We start from the raw sequence: 21,315 nt of genomic DNA, 5'->3' as shown, positions 1-21,315 counted from the left end.
TACAAGCGGCCGAAATGAGTTTCCTCCGCAGGGTGGCTGGGCTCAGCCTTAGAGATAGGGTGAGGAGCTCAGACATTCGGGAGGGACTCGGAGTAGAGCCGCTGCTCCTCCACATCGAGAGGAGCCAGTTGAGGTGGTTCGGGCATCTGGTAAGGATGCCTTCCGGATGCCTCTCTTGGGAGGTGTTTCGGGCTTGTCCAACCGGGAGGAGACCTCGGGGCCGCCCCAGGACATGCTGGAGGGACTACATCACCCGGCTGGCCTGGGAACGCCTCGGGGTTCCCGCGGAAGAGCTGATGGAAGTGGCTGGGGAGAGGACTGTCTGGGCTTCCTTGCTGAGGCTGCTGCCCCCGCGACCCGGACCCGGATAAGCGGAGGACGACGAGTACAAGTACGAGTACGTTTACAAACTCTCATACAACTCGTGCAGTATAATCCAAGTCTCATTTATCTAGTCGTATGCTCAATACTTCCAAAACACATGCATTTTAACTGAAACCTTCCTATTTAAAACTAAATTAAAAGTGAAACTTACCTATATGCTCATTAAAGCCAGACTACATTAACAAAAACTAAATTTTTCCTTGCTGCCGGTCCACCACATGTTTGCCAGTCAGTTTGTTTATGTTATTGTGTGACTTTGGTATTTTAAAGGGTTAGTTTGGATTCATCAAAGTAACACAGTGACAAAAACTAACTCCTGCTTGAGGCAGAGGTAGACCAGCAGCTCCTGCTTCCAGCAAGGTTAAATTACTATTTTTGTCAATGGAGTCTGGCTTTGAAGGGAACATAAATAAGTTTCCCTTTCAGTTTAGGTCCCCAGAAGAAAGGTCTGTCTGTTCACTGTGCATATGACTGGAAGAATGAGAACTGGATTATACCGCATAAGTTGTGTGATAGTTTGTAAACAGATGTTTTCATACTGTTTTGCTGTTGTTAAACATGGCACCTTCAATTCTTTAAGAATTCTCTCTGTTTTTGGATTCTTCTTTCATCGTGGGGGCATGCAGGATTTGGGGGGTGAAGTATTCCTTTAAAAAAGCTATGCTGTTTAAAATATAAATGCTTACATCAGAAAATGGCTACAGCATGTACTATAGATCAAAGATTCTTTGATTGACTGCAGATTCAAACCATTTTAATACTGCATCACCACATGGTTTCCACATAGACATGCACATACAGTATATAGTATACAGTATATTGTGCATATGGTTCAGAAGTTGGACAGCCTTACCTTGACATGTTGGGGACGGGGATTCAAAAAGCAAATGTGAATTGAGTTTACACATCAGCTCTGCCTTTCCGACCAGTGTGTATCCAGGTAAGCAGCGGTACTTCACAATATCTCCTGACACGGGAAAAAAACCTCTGTTAAATTAATACACATTATATATTTAATAAGTGTTTCTGCAGTTGAGTCTAGATGTCTGTATAGGTAAATATCACAGGGCAAATCATATTGATAGGTAGATTCAGATTTTTAAATCTATGTTAATACTCACATACCCAGGATATTTTGTAATAAAATGACTTAGTTTTGGAAGAAAAGTGTCTTTGCCTGAGTACATTGTTGCATGGAACAAAGACTGTTTCCTCATTTATTACATTTAATTTGTGCAAGAGAGTGGATCTCTTTCATACAGACAGAGGGAACAATTACAGCAACAAATAACTATCTCAATGTGATATGAGTATTGTTCAAAGAGCTGGCTTTTCAGGTGTTTCTTTTGTAAGTAGAAAGCTCCAAAATAGTTAACATGTTGTTGCTCCATTTTTAGAGGCAAAGTTTCACAGGCTTAACATCTTAAAAGGGGTGGAGATCTACCACCTGTCAGGGAGATGTAATGCTTGCTTCAAACTTTGCCCAGGAGGCATACAGTGCGTATGCTCACAGCATGGGGCATGGACTTTAACATTGTTGAACAAAACAAACAAGAACATTCAGCCTTTCCTTGAGCTTGTTTTCACAGATTGTATAATTGGCCATTAGACTGACCAACAACAAAGGTAGCGATGTCTCTGAGGTACCCCATTCTGCCAGGTTTTGTGAATGTAAAATTCACAGTACATGCACTCCAATGTTCCGAGGGCTTGTGAGATTCGTTTGTATGATTACCCCAAACTAGCTCCCTTTGGTCTTTACTGTTATAGGGAATGGCTTCACTCTTGGTGAAGAGTGATGCCTGCTGCTGCTGTGGTGTCATACAAGTGGTAATTATTTGATGTCATCTTTATAAATCAACATCATGGTATAATCACTCACTGGATCGCTGCTGTATTCATCTATGTCATGCTAGAAATGTGTCTTCAAAGGAATAGTTCAGGTTTTTTGAAGTGGGGTTGTGTGAGGTACCTGTCCATGGTCAGTGGATTACATTAATTCATTCATTACATGACGGTTGATGCAGGCAAAAGCACCACCATGTAAGCTACCCCCCGCTGTCACATAGCCCCTTTCCTTTTGGCAAGCAAGTTTTTCAAACAGAGAACTTCCATATTCAGTGTCTCCAGGATATCGCAGCAAAAAAAACCTTGAATTTGCGGCCAAAACCTTTGAATTTGCAACCAATGTTGTCAAAAATTTCACTGAAAATTGTGGCATTTTTATGTGATTTTTGCGGGAAATTGCGGTAAATGACGAAAACTTGTGGCTAATGACAAAAGGAGAAAAAAAAAGTGTTTTTTTTTTTTTTTAATACTACCTCCAAAAAAATAATTCATGTAATCACTTGCTATAATAATCATACTGAATTTTACAAAAATAGCTGTAAATGTTTTTTATAGTTCACTTCTTTAGTTGTATTTAATTAGTTTCAAAACATGGACTCCAGTAAATGCAAAAAATCCTGAGTGAATATTGTAGCTCTCAAACCAGACAATGTGACAGTACAACAACATGTAACATCTTCTGTGAACATAATATTTTAATACATTCAACACATATTGTATGCATTTAAACAGTGCATTCTTATATCAATACAGAGCGTATCTCCTTACTGCAATGCCATTAGCGCATTTGATGACGCGTCTGACGATGTTTCAAATGATGTCACATGTGTGACGACTTCTGGTCGGCTGGAAAATGCGGAAAAATCACGGGACTTTTGAAAAATTGCAAGCCACCACAAATAATGTGGACTTACGTTGAATTTGCGTTAATTATTGTGATCACAAGATCTGGAGGGACTGCATATTGCTACACATAAGTGCACCTGTGCCATGAACTGTATTATGCTGCAGATAGGCTGTTTGGGTGAGACTTAAAGCTGTTTATGGAAAAGACAACAAATACAAGAGAATTTAAAAAAAATGTGATCATGACAGCAATGATGGATACCTTTATGAACCAGAATATACAGAAGAACATTTGCAGAGGGAGATTGAAGGGCCAAAAGAGAGAAATGTGTAGGAATAGGGATTCTGTAGTTGACAAAACGTAGTGCCAAAGAAAGGTAAAGCTATGAAAATATTCCCAACTTAGCATCCACCTAACCTGATGCAGATTTTTTTAGGCAGGCCTTTTCTTAGGCAGCAAAAAATGTGTTTTGCTGCTGCCCTTGTCCACAGCAGGAAATTGCTTTGCTTCTGTGGCGGTACTCCTGCCTGCTTCCCCAAACTGGGAGCGTGCCAACTGGAATCTACTGTAGGTAATACACTGACCATAGATAAGTACCTCATACAACACCATTTCAAAAAAGCCGAACTATCCCTTTAAAAGGAGGAAAACAAAAAGTCTCCCAAATCAAGAAATCATTCAAAAATCAACAACTTTTCTGAGTTCATAAAAAGTTGACATTTCAAAATGTGTGCTGAGAAATTATTGTATACTTTGCCAACAGCGACTAAATTAATCTTGCTCAAGTTTTATGAAAGGTCACCAAACCTAAGAGTAAGATTTTTTTTTAGCAAATCTCACAACACAGGGCTGAGGGAAAATGGAGAGCTTGACAAGTGATTATTTCTCCCAAAATGGATGTTTTCAAAAAAGCTTCAGAGAACATATCTGGTGTTACATTTCAACACAGTACAATAAGTAAAGAGGAGGCTGGTCCAAGATGTGTTTAGCTTATCTTAACCCAGTTCACACAATGCATACTGTAAACAAGACTTTGTGATTAAATAATGTCAGTGTACTCATAGTGAAGTTGATTTACACACTTGTAGAGACAAACTAGGTGGTATTCAAATGTATCAAAGACTAGCTTGCTAACAAGATACAACATTTCCTGTAAATTCCATTGAGACAATTTTAGAGATGATCATGGCTTATATTTTCTCCATTGATAGACTCAGCTGTTTGCCCCTGTTTATGCTGAGCAGCACGAAACACACCCAACCCTCTCTCTGTGCTGGGTGCAAAAACTGAGACTGAACTTAAAGGAGGAATGGTAAATTATGTTCCATAGCATAATTCTCTTTTGTGACTCTGTCTCTCTACTGTTTCTTTCTGTGTGTCACAGATACACATGCACACACAGTGGTACACTGAATGGATTTTACTCAGAGCAAGTGGGTCAGCTTCACTAATAAAGCAAAATATAATTAACAGTGACAGACTAATGTTAGCCTCCTATATTTAGAATACGCATGTACAAAGTAATGGGGCCCATTAATGGAGTAATTTACAATCAGTGGAATAATGACCTCCTAAAAGCCTGATCAGGTAGTTTGTCAGTCCTGTCAGGTAAGAGTCATTTTGATCTTAAGATGTACCAATGCAGATAAAGTTTGCTTATTTTTTCACACTGGGTCAGCTGTCTCATTATCAGCAAAACTGTCTAAGTTATTCTATAGTAATTGGTTTGTTTTTCTGTGTTTTTGAGAATGGTTTTCAGTTTCTCAGTATGTCGCCAGCACCAGCATTTCGATTCACCAAGGATCTTGTGTTGCTTTACTGTATCAAAGTGTCTTATTAATCAAGATTATTACCAATCTGGAAGTCTTCATCTTCATAGATCACCTCTGCGTTCTCAACATCAGGGGGAGGAGGGCATTTCTTCAGACGGTAGGCTGGAGAGAGGTGGAAAAAAGTTTGAAAAGGCATTTTAGATTTCAATTAAAAAAAAACAAAGATGTCTATGGTATGAACATATTTTCCTATTTGTGATAAGAGGGGGAATCTGCAAGAGCGTGATTGTTATTACAATCTATAATCACCGCCTCATGGTTGTACGCCTCTGTCAACTAGTCAAGTTTTAGTTTGCATCCATGTCTGTCCAGACTTATATAATATATGTAGTGGAGGAATTGAAGGAATTTAATAAAAGTTATTGTGTTTTTTTGGCTCAACGTGGATGCTTCGCATCAACAACCTGACAGCACAGAAGTTCACCACAGTTTCAAGGTGGGCACCCAAGAGTTACTGCTACCAATTCAGCGTTCGACCAAATGTCTCTCCTTTTGTTCCTGAGGTATGGTGTTGAATAATTGTCGGTAAACAGTATGATGTCGCAGTAAAATTAACCTTTGACATTTTGGATATAAAATGTCATCACTTCATCAATTTATCCTTTCAGACATTTGTGTGAAATGTTATCATAATCTGCATATGAATTCATGAGTTATGGCCAAAAACCTTTTAGTGAAGTCAGAGTGACCTTTGACCACCAAACTTGAGTCCGAGAGAAATTCCCTGAAGGCATTCCTGAGATATTTCTTTCACAAGAATGGGACAACAAAACATAATGCCTCCAGCCATGGCTGTCTCAGAGGCATAAAAAAAATCCATGAGTTTCTTTAACAGTGTTTTGATAGTTTCATCAATGTGCATAAACCAAAGAAATGAGAACCAGAAAACATAGATGTCGTGTCACTGTTCTTCATTCTGTCGCTGCAAAGGGATTTATTGACATCACTGTTATGACCTTGGGTCATTTTGTTTTGATGTGTCAGAGCTTTCTCTCCTCCCTTCTGAGACTGTGTGTGTGAGTGTGTAAGGGAAATAAGAAACAGGTGATGCCCTATGATTGGTCGATTGGAAGGGATTGCTGCCTGTGGATTGGGCCAATGGATGACATGGGTCCTTTTAAACTCCAGCTGACAGTAAATCTTCTATCCTTCAGCACCTCTATCACTTCCAACAGTAAGCCAGAAAAAAACAAGCAGTGCACTTGCCTCTTTGAAAAGATTGTCCATGTGGAGAATGGGACTGTGGATGTGATTTGTGATCTTTATTATTTAAAACATCCAGGCAGTTCTTTCGGGGCAGCCATGCTTGTATCATGGCGTTATGGGGAATATGACTTTGATATGAGGTTACTTTGTGCCTCTCAATGTCCCAGCTGCCGGGCAAGGTTAGCCACTGTTCACCGAACCTGAACTAGGGCTTTAAATATTGCTTATAGCGTGCTGTTCATGTCTTTGACATGCTAAATCTAAACGGTGACCTTGAATTAAAAACAAATTGACATACTATTATTATCTAGGAATAGTACACAATAAATCTAGCGTGTGTCTGGTCTCTGGACAGCATGATTCACCTACACTCATGCTAGTTTGAAATGTAGTAGAAAAGACGTATGTATTTCCCTGGATGTGAAATAACTGAGAATAGATTAATAGTAATAATAATTCCAGTGCAGACTAAAGACAAAATGTTACAAATGGTGCTGTGTCAGTGTGGCCTTGTGGGTTCAAAGAAACACTACATGATTCAGTTCATAAGCAAACAACAGTGTTAAACTCTGCAAGAACTTCAGAAAAACTTCTGAAATGGTTTCAGTCACTGAAATAACAAAAATTATCATCATTAATTATTCAATTTTAAACCACAGTGTTTTATTTCTCTACCTGCACAGTGCGTGAGACATCTGGTTTGCTACAGTAGCTATGTGAAAAAGGAGAAACAGATGTTTTCTGATCTGGGTGATCTTTTTTTTAAACAAAAACACATGATGTCATTTAAAAAGTGGCATTATTCACAGGTGTGGACTTGAGTCACTTGACTTGGACTCAAATCACACCATAGTCACAAATTTAACAGCTTTACACTTGACAAAAATATAAAAAAGACTTGCAACTTGACTTTACCTGAGGCTTTGAACTTGAGTCACATGACTTGGACTTGAATCAGACTCAAGTTACAAATTTGATGACAAAATCAAAAGTCTTGAAACTTGACTTGGACTTCAACACAAAGGACTCATGACTTCACAGCCATTTGACTTGAAAATATTTGATCTCTTTACCCGAGCCCAAAGATTTAAAGTATGTACTTCAAAAACTTTGTGCCATGAATCAAATCATTTCGTTACATTTCCTGAATCAACTAACATTTATGCTATTCATCTCCAACAAGTCAACACTTAATTCCTCAGATCCACTTTGTCTGAACCAATCCGATTACATCCAGTCAAGTTGCAGGAGACAAACATGAAGAAATAATGTTAGGTTACTGAGGGCCAGCTGGAGAAAGTGATACCAAAGATAATTTTGGTTGTGTACAGAAACTACACAGTAGTTAAATCTGTAATAGATTTTTGCAAATTTAATAGATGATTATTTTGTTGTTAAAATGTCCTCACATTTGGTTAAGAGCGCATCATTACTTGGACTCAAAAATCTAAGTTTAGGACTTGGGACTTGACTTGGGCCATGCTTTTCTTGACTTGGGGCTTGAATTGAGACTTGAGTGCAAATATTAGAGACTTACATTTGATTTGTGAAACAATGACTTGGTCCCACCTCTGGTATTTACAGTAAATAACATCCTAAACTTTTCATCAAAGATGGAGATGCAGGTTCAGTTTGTATTTGTCCCTCAAAAACAGTTGTTTGAGGTTAGAGAAAGCAACAATGCAGCAACATGGTGTAGAGTTGCACCTCTTGTCGCTGTGGCTGTATTGCAACAAATGCTACACACCACCAGGGACTCCTCAGAAAGTGTTTCCTCTTGAGGTAAAACACATAACTGAAAAACCATGAGATGGACCGATATAAAGATATGAACTTGTCTATTCTTACAAATAATGAATAGCAGCTGAGAAATGGAGAAAGCAATGAAAAGGAATGAAAGAAGAAAAGTGGCTACTACTACTTTTTTTTTTTTTTTTTACTGTAGAGGAGCATCTGACCTCATCTCTTATAGCTATTCAGTGGTTAAGGAAATGACACCAGGAGTGGGTGATGCAAAGCACTATACACACTCAGACTTTATCAAGATTTTTGTTTTGTTAGTGTTTTTACTAAGAAAATGTGTTTGGTATTTAAAAGAAGCACATAGCATGAGGGAATCAACAAAAGCCACTCTTGTCCATTAACTTCTTGAGCAGTCTAAAAACTAGGTACTTGACCTGTCAATATACCCGAGTGTTCAGTTGTGTCTAATTGCCGTTGGTACGTAACTAAGTATGTTTACACAAGTATGGCACTTTGGAAAATATTGTACTTTTTGCTCCCCTATAATTAGTCACTAGTTACATATAAAAACATACAAGTGCAGCTGAAACAATTAATGAACTGATTAGACAATTAATTAACTGGCAAATATTTTGATCACTGTTTGAGTTATTTTTCATTTAAAAACATGTCATGGTTTCAGCTTCTCAAATATCAGGACTTGCTGCTTTTCCTTTCAATTATTCCAATTATTATTTTGATTTATTCAATTGATTTAATTTTTCTACACTGAGTACTTTAAATACTTAAATACATTTTTCCTGATTGTGCTCACACACTTTTACTTAAGTAACATTTTTATAGTGTGGTATTATTACTTTAACTCCTCTAGCACTGTGTCTAAAGCCCCATTTCCACCAAGCAGTACAGTACAGTACAGTTCAATTTGGCATGCTTTTCTTCCCTTTCCAATGTGAAAAGGTGTGGATGGTACCAATGAAATCGTTCCATACCGTCCCCATTTTTGGTCACCCCTCTGCTGGGGTACCTAGCACACAGATCTGGTACTAAAAGGTGGAGCTGGTCAATAGAGGACGGTCAATAGAGGACAGTCACTCTGCTCAGGGCTGAGTTGTGGCTGGTTTTGAGGCTCATGTAACCACTGTTCATACCATGGAGAGTTTTATTAGTACAACTATAAAATGAAAGGATGGTTTGCTGCCTCTTGCAGCAGCTTGAGTCGAAGAAAAAAATAACTTAATTCACTGGGCCAACTACCGGCGAATTTTAAGGTGGAGCATTAACTTGTAATGTTACTCAATGTATGGGTTGACGACATGAATCCACCAGCACACCTTAAATTTCACTGTGACAACTTTGACCATTACTTTAGTTTTTACTGTCTCTCTTGGATGACATATACTTTTATTAATGAGTGGATCTTGAAGCGTTTATGTATATTATTTTGGGGCTTAACTGTATCTACAGTATATGATGTACACGTACATATTAGGGCACTTAAACTACAGTTAAGTGTGTGTGTGAGTGTGTATCTGTACCATGGAAGTTGAGAATGAAGAACCCTCCAGTTGAAAAGTCAGAGTGAAAGCGGATCAGGACCTTTGGGCTGGTACTGTAGGCCGACTCTAATGCTGTGTTGCCGCTGAAGACTCCCAGCTGAGGACTAGACGTATCTGGGCCGTCCCTAAATTCAGGGACACAGAGAGAGAGAACAATGACAAGTGACAATGCTTCAACTGGAGGGCAGGATACATTTGATATACTGCGGCAGAGGGATGGAGAGATAGAGAAACCAAGAGTCACATAATATTCGGCAGAAAGATTGCTATGTGTATGATATATAAAGTCAGCTGTTTCTCTGATTTACTCAAGTAAATGGCAAGTTTACAAAGTAAGGATTAGAAAAACAACATGAATATGAAAAACACCTCAGAGATAGAAAAGTAATGTAGAAGTAATAATAATATCAGTGATTATATTGTTTCCTCTTTAAAATCTATTGCAAAAGGAAATATATTGGGTCTACCTGGCAAAATATTAATATTTTAAAAAAAGATATATTGCCATTTAAGAGAAGAGTAAATGTCATAGGTTTTGTCAATCATTTTATATCAGTGACATAGTATATGTTTTGATGGGCAAGATTTCAAACAAACTGTCTGAAAATCAACTTTAATTTTGAAAAGATTATGAAAGTAAAATAGCAATGATGATGACTATTTCCTACAGCCCCCTACTAGTGTGTGTAAGATTTGAATATAGTAAGCATCCTATCCTGTCTCATTTTTCAACAAATCCAATAAATTAGATTCTATAGGTGCTTTAAACAATGTCCTTACCGATCAAGTTGAGCAACCTGACTCAGAGTAACATCTTATTCATGGGAATATGAGGATGACACGATATTGATTTTGCTTCTCACTCAACTATAGGCAGCCTGAGGGTAACTATGGAGCCACGCTGCACTGTATCTGCCCAGGTTCAACCTCCATTAGTTCTGTTTGCAACAGTTTTTATTTTCTCTTCTGTTCTGTGTAGAAGTATATAGATTTTTCTCATTGATCTGTCTGCAAAAATTCACCCCCCCACCCTCACCTCTGAACATATTTTATTACAAATCTACAATTATCTCCAATCTGCCTCGGCAGATTCCTCATAATGGAAATCCATAATAGTGATGCAGAACTTAAATGGCTACATTGATTTGATTATTAAAATCATACTGAATAAATAAACTGCTGACTGGTGTCAAACATCAACAATATGCTGGTAGATGTCTCTGCCACAGCTTTAAAGATAGGTCAGGGTTGGCATCAGTGTGGACTTCTCATAAAATGCTAGATGTGGATTTGCTTTCACTGACTGGATCTAATTACAGGAAGGAAAAGAAACCAAAAGCAGCTCTTTGTTAATGAAATAAAACATATATCTAGTAGGTCCATGTGCTTCTTCATTGAAAGGGGAGCAAAAATATTTTCGTTTTTTCCCTTCTTTGCTTTTTTTTCCACCAATTTCAAACAAGTTCATTGAACAAAGCCTGTGGATTAGAGGCTTAACTTTACTCATTAAATATTGAATGTTGCTGAAAGGTTACATTTTCTAAAGTTCCTAAATGCCCAGTTTTAGGTTTTTAATGAACATGCCATTGGATTAAACAAGGGTTTTAAAATTTTAATTCATGAAGAGTGCCTGGGATCTCTTGGCTCCTCAATAATTCAAGGTCTTCTGAAGGTGTTGGAGCTCATTTGAAGTATCAAAATGTGCTATTTGGGTCATTTAAATTAAAACTGCGTTAGAATTTTGTGGCTCTGTTTTTACTAACTTAAAACTGCACAAACCCAACATTTTTCACATGTGAAATTTAATTTATTAAAATATGTTTTTTTTGGGAGTTGTATTTATTATTTAATTTTTTTTTCTGAAAAGTGCAGACATTCTACAACAGCACAGAGAAAACTTGGACTTGGCTTGCGGAGTTGGGTAGTGACCTTTCCCTCAGTGATGTAAGAATGCAGCCCAGTGAAAGTCATTTAATGAAGTCAGTACCCTCAGGCCATAAGATGTTAGCTTACGAGCAAAAAAGCTGCTGGTGTGAATCTAATCACCTGCTGACACAACATGGTCAGGAAGATTGAATGTGATATTCTCCCAAACATTGTACGTACGTAAGCCTTACCTCTGGAAATAAAGATTAAACAGAGGTTTGATTTATTAAGATGTATCTACTCTGTCGATCTACTACAGGTGATTGACACAAGCACAGTGCAGTTGAGAATTGGGTGGGCTTGGGAGGAATACATTAGCAGAGGGATAGGGGCTGACATGATTCACCACCAACCAAATCACATTCTTCTTTTTGCCATTTACAGTAAAAGCACTGCACTTTTTGCCCTGACACACCAAGGTGACATTTGGCTGTTGGTCAATGTCGGCCTGTTCGTGAAAGTCTGTTGCCCTAGATTTTGCAGTGTGTCCTGCACCAATGGCCCTTGTCTGCCCTCATTGGCCTTTCCTCGGCTGATAAAGCATGTTGAATCAGCGTCAGAGATGGTGGAGTACGTTGGTGAATGAATTCTCTCTGATTGGCAGTTCTACTCAGCGCATGAGAAGAGAAACAGAAGTGAGGAAAGTAAACAAATAAGTGAAGAGGGAGTGGGATATACACAAACTTGTCATATTAGGTAGGATAATGTTTTTTTTTAGTTACTGAGCTCTTTAGCAGAAAGCATTCATAATTGTTTGTGTTACTGTTCACTAGCGCATGATCAATATGTTTTGTTCTTTCAACACCAGTTTGTAATGTTAATGTGCTAACTGGCTAACTAGCATCTTGCAACCGTCATGTCAGTCCTCCGGTTTCCCTTTTTGTTTGACAATACAGATGACCACCACCTGCTGGTGTGGAAAGTTATTTCCTCTCATGCAAGTGCAGGACATATGTGCTGTTTGGCCGTTGGCTGTAGACTTGGCGGGAATGCAGGTGCAATTCTTTGGCAAAGACATAGGCTACTTGAGGCAAGGTAACAATTGGCCTTAGTTGCCGCTAATTCCTTGCTGTCAGTTTGGTGTGTCTGGGCCCTTAGAGTCAATGAAAAGAACAGTCGATACACCACAAAAACCTCTTTGAAATTAAATTGATGTCTTTGTGCTGGAGAAACAAAATTACCATGTGAAAGGGTTAGAAGAGACAGTACACTGATATAACAACAATACTGTGATAAGATATCTATGGGAATTTGTTTATCAAAATATTGGGATGATTTGTAAATTAAAAGTTGCATTTCAGCTGAGTACTGTCATTTTCTGAGCTCGAGTGAAATAAACAATGAATTTCATTCATCATCTCGACATTGAATTTTTTGTCAGAGATCCAGCACTTGGATAGATGAAATATTATGTAAAAACACCAATACTACACAAAATATTTTCAACATTGTTAAACAATGTTTCAAAAAATACTGTTTGATTTTGCTAAATCACCTGTCAGAGGATTTGAGTGTGTAAAAAGCATCATAAACTACTGTATTGCTGTGGTGTTAAATCCATAGCCCGCTGTTAGAATAGAAATGGTTCAGTGATATTAGGCATCAAGCCAAACTGCAACTGGTGGTAGACCACAGAGACAGTTTGGCTTCAGTCCCTGACATCTGGATGCAGCCGTCGTCACATAAACCCCAGGGGTATACAGGCCGCAAACCAGAAGACACACATCACTGAGATATGGAATACGCAGGACATCGCGATGCACAAGGCAAAAGACATCCATCACAAGTTTGATTAATGAGAAACCAGAACACGAGGAGGCTGGTGGAGGAGGAAATCAGCATAACCACTGACAGCAGCGGTAGAATGAATGATCAGAGGAGTGAAAGTGTCGGCTCCTCGGATCGTAAAAACTACCTCATTGACTTGTTTGAATGTGAGGTGATTGTAAGTCAGCTGTTACTGATGGCATTGCATGAATTCAATGCTCTGCCTGAACTACAGCAATGCTCTATGAACACATTACTCTGTGTGTCAGCTCACGTTCATTGCTCAGCATTTGGAGCACACATAAAACATCTTTTTTTATGTACAGTGACTATGCAAAAAATAAAATTGTAATCAATAGCTTTGGTTCGCTTTTTCAAGTCCAGTCTGACACATTTTGGGATCAAACTCTTAAAGTTAACCGTTAACAGTTCCACATAATATTTATGCTCCCAATCAGTTTCTTGTTAACTCTGCAGCTCACACAGATCACATTGTCTCTCATTCTCAGTCAAATACCAAAAACACGACAAAAGCAGTGGCCCCAAAATTAGCTCTCATGGGTGCAAAGAGATAATGTCAGTTATCCTATTTTACAGTTCACCCCAGATGCACATAATTAAAAGTATCCACATACACACTCCCATCATTAAAAGAAGTTTCATAAGGCCTGTGTCTATAATCTAAATAGGATTTAGAGCATTAATTCACCGCAAACCCATTGTGCCTTTCACATAGCTCTAACCTTCTACATGAAAAGCACATTTGTTTCTGTTTGGGAAAGTCAAAACGACCCAGAGGCTCACCAAAAAACATTGCCTCACACCACAAGAATATAAGATAGAATACAAGATCTGTTGGAGCACAGATGAGCAGGGAGTGCATCTCTGTCAAAAAGAAAGGTGGCCAGAGTCACTGATGCAACAACCTTTGATCTGACTGACAGCAACTGGAAGGCAATTATAGATGTTCCCCGTGTGCTGACATCACTATTGACAACACAGCTGCCGGGGAGTAAAACAAAAGAAAAATTTTACTGGGGAATTTTGCAATTATTAAAGGAATACTTCACCCACAGAATGACCATTTGCAAATCAATTAGTGATGCCATGGTATGTTGAGTTAGTGAAGAAAACTTCTCACATGCCTCCACAGAAATCAACGAATATATTGATTTACTGATTGATTGGGGACCAAGTGTAACAGCAAGACTATATCACAACATCCTTTTACAAACTCTTACACAATTTGTGCAGTAAAATCCAATTCTTATTTATTCAGTCATATGTCCGTAGTCTCTATATACAGACTCTACATTCAGCGAATGTAGAGTCTGTAGGCAAACCCCGGAGATCTTGACTCCAGAAGAAGAGCAGAAGAGCCCTGGTTTCCAGTTGTAGGCTGTTTGTAGTCAGCTCGATATTGACCAATCACGTTTGAGCTGGCTGCAACTGTTGCCAGGTTAAACAGTCCGTGCTCTGCCCAAATCAAACTGGAATGCCAAAAAAATTGGGGGTCTGCCTCCAGAGGCTGTATCGCCATCTGCCGGAAGTCAGATGCGGAATACAGTCGATGGGTTCCAAGAATGTATGTTCAGTACTTCCCAAACACATGCACTTTTACTAAAAAGAACATAGTATTGGAGCCTGGCTTTGAAAAGAGCATAGATATGTTTCACTTTTATTTTTCGTGAAAGTAATAATAATAACTTTATTTATATAGCACAATTCATGCATAAAATGCAACACAAAGTGCTGAACAGAAAAGACAATCAAGACGTTTGTTAGAAATAAAAACAAAATAAAAGCATGAATAAAAAATGCCTAGTAAAAGCATAAATACATAAAAACAGCTGTTCCAGAGTTCAGGGCCATAATAAGCAAAGGCTGCCTCTCCATGCCTTTTTGTTGTAACCTTCAGAACAATCAAGAGAGTTGAATCTGAGCATCTTAGGGACCTTGAAGGCACATATATTTTGAGCATATATATATTTTGAATCAGACAGATAAGATGGGGCAAGGCCATTTAGAGCTTTAAAAACCAATAAAATAATTTTAAAATGTATTCTTTAACTAACAGGTAACCAATGTAGTGATTTTAAAACTGGAGTGATGTGTGATGTGGGGGGCCTACAAAGACAGTGGGCCCTCCTACAATGTGTTGGGTGGAAGATGGGCCCTTGTGAGTGATCGCTCATTAAATTAAAAACAGTGCCATTTGCTATATATGCCTTTGAAAAAGGCAAACCCATCTCCGTTATGTTTCTTTTTTTCTTTTTTTCCCTACAACTATAAATCAACTATTAAAATTGTTTAACTAAATTTATAATTTCTTATTTTCTTTGATATTTTTTGTCATATACAGATATGCAATGATGACTGCTGGGTAATATGTATGTTGATGTTATCCAATGTCAGGTCTCTGATCATATGAAAAGACGATATGTGAACAATAGCGTGAACTAGGGCCTGTCCTAATAGCGTGCACTGGGGCCCACTGTAACTACATTATGCCACTGGGTGAAGTGTTCCTGTATCAACACTTCAGATGAATCCGATAACAATCAGATCTAAAGACTGTATCTTTAATGATTATGCAGGACCAAGTGAACTGATGCGGGTACTCTTCTATATACATGGCTGTAATACAGTAGCAATAGACCTTTACCTCATCCTCTCTAAATCTGTCTAAGGCCTGGGACGGTAGATGCTGTTCCACTGGGTCTGAGAAAAGCACTCCTCTCCTCAGTGTCGGCCCCTAGTCACTTCCAAATATATTCATGTGTTGGGGATACAGTGAGATTGAGCAGGCCAACAGTCGATCATGTATGCACTAATCTCGCATTACAGATGTCTTTTGGTACCCTACAATCTATGAATGTGATTTTAGAATTTTGTTCCCTGTGAAATGTGCCAAAAACACATGAATCACCAAAATCAATTTGCAACTGCAAAATAACGCCGCGCCTCTCCATAGCTATATCCATGGCTCTGGTAGCTGGCGAGATTGAAAGCGAGAAGTCACCAAGTGTGAATGTATTACTTTCCCACTGCCTGCATTTCAACTACTCACTCCCTAGAGCTTGACTCTTGAGCCTGAAAATTAAGGACTGACCTCAGCCAAACATCAAATATTGTAAACCAAACCTGCACCAAACGATGACAGGGCCCAAATCCTACTTGATCTTAATTTCCCTCATCATAAACTCACTGTTCTATATTATTTTTGACAGCAAACTGAAACTACTAAGTGAGAAATTTCTCTCGGACTGACCCAAACTTGTCAGATCCAGCCGAGTCCCGTTGGATTTGTGAACCCAGCTCCACCGCTCCTTTCATTACATTTCCCTCTCCCCACTGAATCTCATCATTACTGCCAGAGTTCCCGAGCCCTCTCCAGGTCTGCGTATGGCCATGGTACTGAGTTAGATTGAATTGGTCAGTGGTCCCATTGTAAATGCATTACTCTCACACTCCCTATTACAATCTTACCTCCACACTGAATCCCATTATTACTGCAGGAGAGTCAGTGTATGCATAGCACAGAGTATATATGCGTGTATGTATTTGAGTGTATGGAGTTGTGATCCCTGTGTTTTAACCATGCCACATACAGATCCATATGGGTTTGAGTGTATGTGCCTCTATGATACAGTCACAAACAACTGACACATATTGATATATGCCTTTGTTCAGGCAGGGCTGTGTTTGTATGAAGTGAAAGCTGTAAGGAATAAAAATGCAATCAATACCAGGAATAAGGTTACCATCAATAAAAATATCCCGATAAGTCTGTGTGGGAGAAAATGTGTGTGTGTGTGTGTGAGACAGAGGGAGAGGGACAGAGATGAATAAGAAATAGAAGCAAAAGTTGATACAACATCTTATTAGTGTGCAGGGAGGAGACAGGATATAAGTAAATTCAAGACTTACCCGTCAGTGATGCAATCAGTCCCAGAATAAAGGGCAACACTGAAAAGAAGCTTATGCATTTGTGTGCATATGTGTGTATGTGCACATAAGTTAGAGTGTAAGTGTAAAAAGACTCACCAAACAGCGATGTAATCAGTGACAGGCTCTGTCTGCAATAAGGTAAAGTTGATATAAACTCCGTGTCCGTGGGGAACAGTGATGAGCCAGCTGCAGTCTTGGGAGTTGGGGTATTCATTTGGATACTGAGGTGAATAGATTGTCCCGTTTTCAGCCGTGACATTATAGCCGCAAGGAGCTGTAAAAAGCAGAGTTATGAGATTATCTATTTGCAAATTTGTCACTTTCCTCTAACGTGCCAGACCTGCAAGGATCAGGAGAGAAGAATGAATGTTGAACTGTAGACAGTGAGGATTAATTATCATCATTTGTAGTACTGGAAGTAGAGGCAGCAGTAATAGTAGTGGTAGTAATAAGGGGAATGATTGTGCTACTGATGTATAGAGTAAATGATCCGAGTAACACAGGAATATTTACTCGCTACTTAACTGTTTACACTGCTGGCTCGTGATACCAGGGAAAGATGAGATTAAATTTACTGAAATTCAATTAGGATAACAACATTTTCTTAATGTCTGGATTTTAAATTACCACCGGTACCTGAGGGGTGGCAATGTTCTCAGGTAAAACTGACAACAACACATGAGTTACGACACAGCATATACTGGCTAACCACAGTACATCAAAACACATGTTTATCAAAAAGTCATTGGTTGTTCTTACCCTCACAGCGTGGAAATGGGTGGTTCCACTTCCGGTTGGTCCCATGCAGGCACGTTAGCACTGGGTGTCCGATCAAAACATAACCAGGGTAGCACTGAAAGGTTACTGACTGGCCAGCGCTGAAGTCACTGTTGATGATGTCACCATTAGGGAAAGGATAGGGGTCCTGGCAGTTTTGAAGTTGATAGGCTAAAGGGAGAGATGAAGACAAATGCCAGCGTGCAAATACTCCAGTTTAATTTCAGATTTAACTGATTTTAAGGCATCAGCACAATAAAACAAGCTGCTCTTTGGCAAACAGGATTGGCAGCCATACAGTTTTACTCAGTTAAACAAATACAATGTAGTGTATATTTGTTCCTCTGTATTGTGCAGTGTAACACAGCAGCCTTTTATGTCTGCCTCCCAAATCCCAAAATGACAATCGCAATTCATTGCATTCAAACCATTTTTTCCGTCTACAGCTAATGGACTTGAAGGGGCATTAAAACAAATCTATGACCCACAGAGGCTGCCTGTAGTAAATGCAGTAACATCAATAGATCTAATCTCCTCCCATCTGGCACATGTATGCAGACTGTCGGTTGTAAGCAGGATCTAAGATGTTGATGGAGGAAACCAAAGACAACACAATCAAGGCGCAGGATGTGTACAGGAATGCCTGTGTTGTCGCCGAGTACAGGCTAGGCAAGTCCAGATGGGAGATGCCACAAAGGATGTTTAAGAGTGTCAGAACTAAGATCCTATGGGACTTTCACATACCGACGGGTAAACAAATATTGACAAAACTAACTGGACATTGTGGAAATACAGAAGGAACAGAAGAACAAGTGGTGACAGAAGTAGAGGTCCCCTGTGAAAGCAGCATCAAGGGGAAGGAATATGAGAGGATATAGAAACACCAGGGGCTGAAAGAGGAACTAGAGAGAATGTGGAAAATGCAAGTGTCCAAGTGGTAGTGGGAGTTCTCGCAGCTGTAAAACTACAACCAAGAGGGTGCAATGTCAGAGTGCCAAACAGTAAAACTGGAATCAGAGCTCCCTCAAGATTTTATTAGCGATGTCTGGGTCGAAACATCAGTGTGAGGGTACCTTCTATTGATTTTTTGGCTCTTATCCCACTGTGGTTTTGTGGATGTGCACGCGACTATTCAGTCTATTGAACCCCATACCTCCTAGGCCTTAAGTACAGAACCAGAGCTTGTCACTGAGTGGTGCAGGGGTGAAAGCATGCATCCAGGTCATGTCCTCGATGATTTCAATGTTCTGGACAATTGGGAACATAAAAACAATTGCTATTGAAAGCTATATAAAGAATGGCATCATCAGGGAATGTAGATTTATGATTTTGTTTTATGAAAAAGTAGGTTACCATTGCTTAAACATTACGATCTGATAAAAGAAGTCCTGTCATTAGACTCATGTGCATAATAACCCAATTAAAAATAATAAATCAACAAATAGTACGCTAGCCTCTGGGCACAGGGCCAACACCTAAACACAAATAATTCCCTCACACTGTGTACTAACTGAGCGCAACTTGAGCGTCAGCATCAGCATCAGCGACAAAATTAGTTTGATTGCATTGTTTTCTGTTGGAATGTCCTACCTGGCCTGAGTAGAACTTTTATGGGACACTGTGTTTTTATTTATTCCTATTGCTTGCTTTGAAAGTGCCGCAATTGAGTAGGAATGGCTGATTTGTGAAGTTGAAATAAGGAATTACTTCTACGATACCTCCTCCTTTCACAAGAAAACCCAAATAAGGTGGCAGCTGGCTGAAGGAGATTGCAAAGGAGCTGAAAGTCTCTGCTAAGGTAAATGACCATCGCTGATAACAACACACTTGCTGTTGGCTACATTGTATCTTATTCACAGTGAATATCGCAATATAAAACTTGTGTCTTCTTGTTTAAAAACTACAAATGTAGCAAGATAGCAAGTAGTCACTCATCTTTTAAGTAGTTACACTTTCAGTATGATCTTGAGCGCGGACAGTGCTGACAGGTACATGGTTTGTTTACGTGACGTAACATAGGTTCATATCTAAGGGATTCAGTGTAGACAGAGAGTGTGTGATGTTAGGTAATAGTCAGATGCTCACTTGCTGTTAGGACACGGTGTGAGGCCTATATTTTCTCAGAAGGAAGTATTTTCACCACCAGACCAGAAAGATCTTTATATGTCAGACTTCAAGAGATTATCCCAGTAAAAATGGTAATTATTAATTGTGTCAATTCACTATAGTATCATGATCCTGATTAAGATCATGTGAGGAAATTCCCACAAGCTCCATGCACTAACAGCTGGAGTTAGCAGTGGCAAAGCTGCAGTGTTAGGAAACTTGGTCACTGAGCACTGGAAGGAAAAAAGGGGGAAATGGTTAAGTGCATGTAAATGTGGGTTACCCTATGTGTAAGTTAGTAAGTCTTGTTCTGCTTATGCTGCCGTATAGGTCCAAAGTGTATCTCTTGTGTCTTTGAAGTGAAGCACTTAGGGCTAGGAGTAAAGCCTACTGGACAAGATGCCAGTCTCTCACAGGGGCTTACTAACAATCCATCTCTTTTAATGATGAGGGGAAAGCCATAAGGTTTTTTAAGTCTTTAGCATGACTCATCCATGGATCAAAGCTCAAAACCTCATAGCAATACGTTATTTCATCCTACCCTTCATTTCTGGGAGTTGGGAAGGCTTTGTTATTTGGCGACTGGGTTTGGATGTTAATTTATTCTGAACATTTGAGCAGACCATTTCTTTTTTTTTCTTTTTGTTTTCTCAAACCTGGGGAACCTAAATAGTTGGCTTATTCTGAGTACAGGTCTGTTCTCTCAGCGTCCCCTGAGGCACTGCTTTCAACTGGAAGCGCCTGCAGTAACACTTAAGTGTTTGTGGCCTTTAGTGTCAGCAGTCACTGTGTGTTATTAGGCATTTGACAAATGTCAAAAGTAAATAATCACAAGTGAACTCACCCTGATAGGTCAGTTTGAATCCCGGCCTGTTCTCTGAGTGGTCACTGTAGAAGTGGATGATCGTCAGGTGGGTAGTGCTCAGCAAAGCGGGTGGGATCTGCGAACCAGTGAACTGTCCAATAAGAGCAGAGCTGTGCTGTGGTCCAGCCCTGACCTCTAGGAAGTCATGGTTGTCCTCAGATGAGAAGTTCTGGAACTGAATATGGGCTCCTAGAATACAAACACAGATGATATACGCTCATAACAATAAATGAAAATTACAGTAGATTTTTGCACCAAACATGATCATTAATTTCATGCCATATAGGTGGCTTAAATCTTATGGAACTGAGGAGAGTTTGTCTTAATGTCAGAGTGTGCATACAACAGAAAAACATGATGTATGCATGAGACCAAGTGCAGTTTACATTATTCCACTAATTTTCACATTGTTATTTGTACTGTTATTGTCATATTTTGATAACCCACACCAAAGATAAAACTGCATCATCATAGTCTTAGACAATGACAATAAAGCTGTCTTGT

At 39.2% G+C, this 21,315-nt stretch overlaps 1 protein-coding gene across 2 annotated transcripts in view; it reads right to left on the bottom strand.

Annotated features, from left to right (window-relative positions):
- The window catches only part of LOC125906310 (CUB and sushi domain-containing protein 1-like), a 537,329-nt gene that overhangs the window by 70,902 nt on the left and 445,112 nt on the right, over window positions 1-21,315 (bottom strand). For both annotated transcript variants that reach the window (XM_049604892.1, XM_049604902.1), the window contains exons 43-48: window positions 20,791-21,000; window positions 17,823-18,011; window positions 17,160-17,337; window positions 9,399-9,544; window positions 4,933-5,013; window positions 1,238-1,351 (exon numbers count right to left, since the gene is read on the bottom strand). In XM_049604892.1, coding sequence (XP_049460849.1) covers window positions 1,238-1,351; window positions 4,933-5,013; window positions 9,399-9,544; window positions 17,160-17,337; window positions 17,823-18,011; window positions 20,791-21,000 — 918 coding nt within the window. The remainder of the gene's footprint in view (window positions 1-1,237; window positions 1,352-4,932; window positions 5,014-9,398; window positions 9,545-17,159; window positions 17,338-17,822; window positions 18,012-20,790; window positions 21,001-21,315) is intronic.

This window comes from Epinephelus fuscoguttatus, linkage group LG2 (genome assembly GCF_011397635.1).
Source record: "Epinephelus fuscoguttatus linkage group LG2, E.fuscoguttatus.final_Chr_v1".
Classification (NCBI taxonomy): domain Eukaryota; kingdom Metazoa; phylum Chordata; class Actinopteri; order Perciformes; family Serranidae; genus Epinephelus; species Epinephelus fuscoguttatus.
Note: the sequence above shows the minus strand (reverse complement) of the source record. Positions and strands in the feature narration are given on the sequence as shown.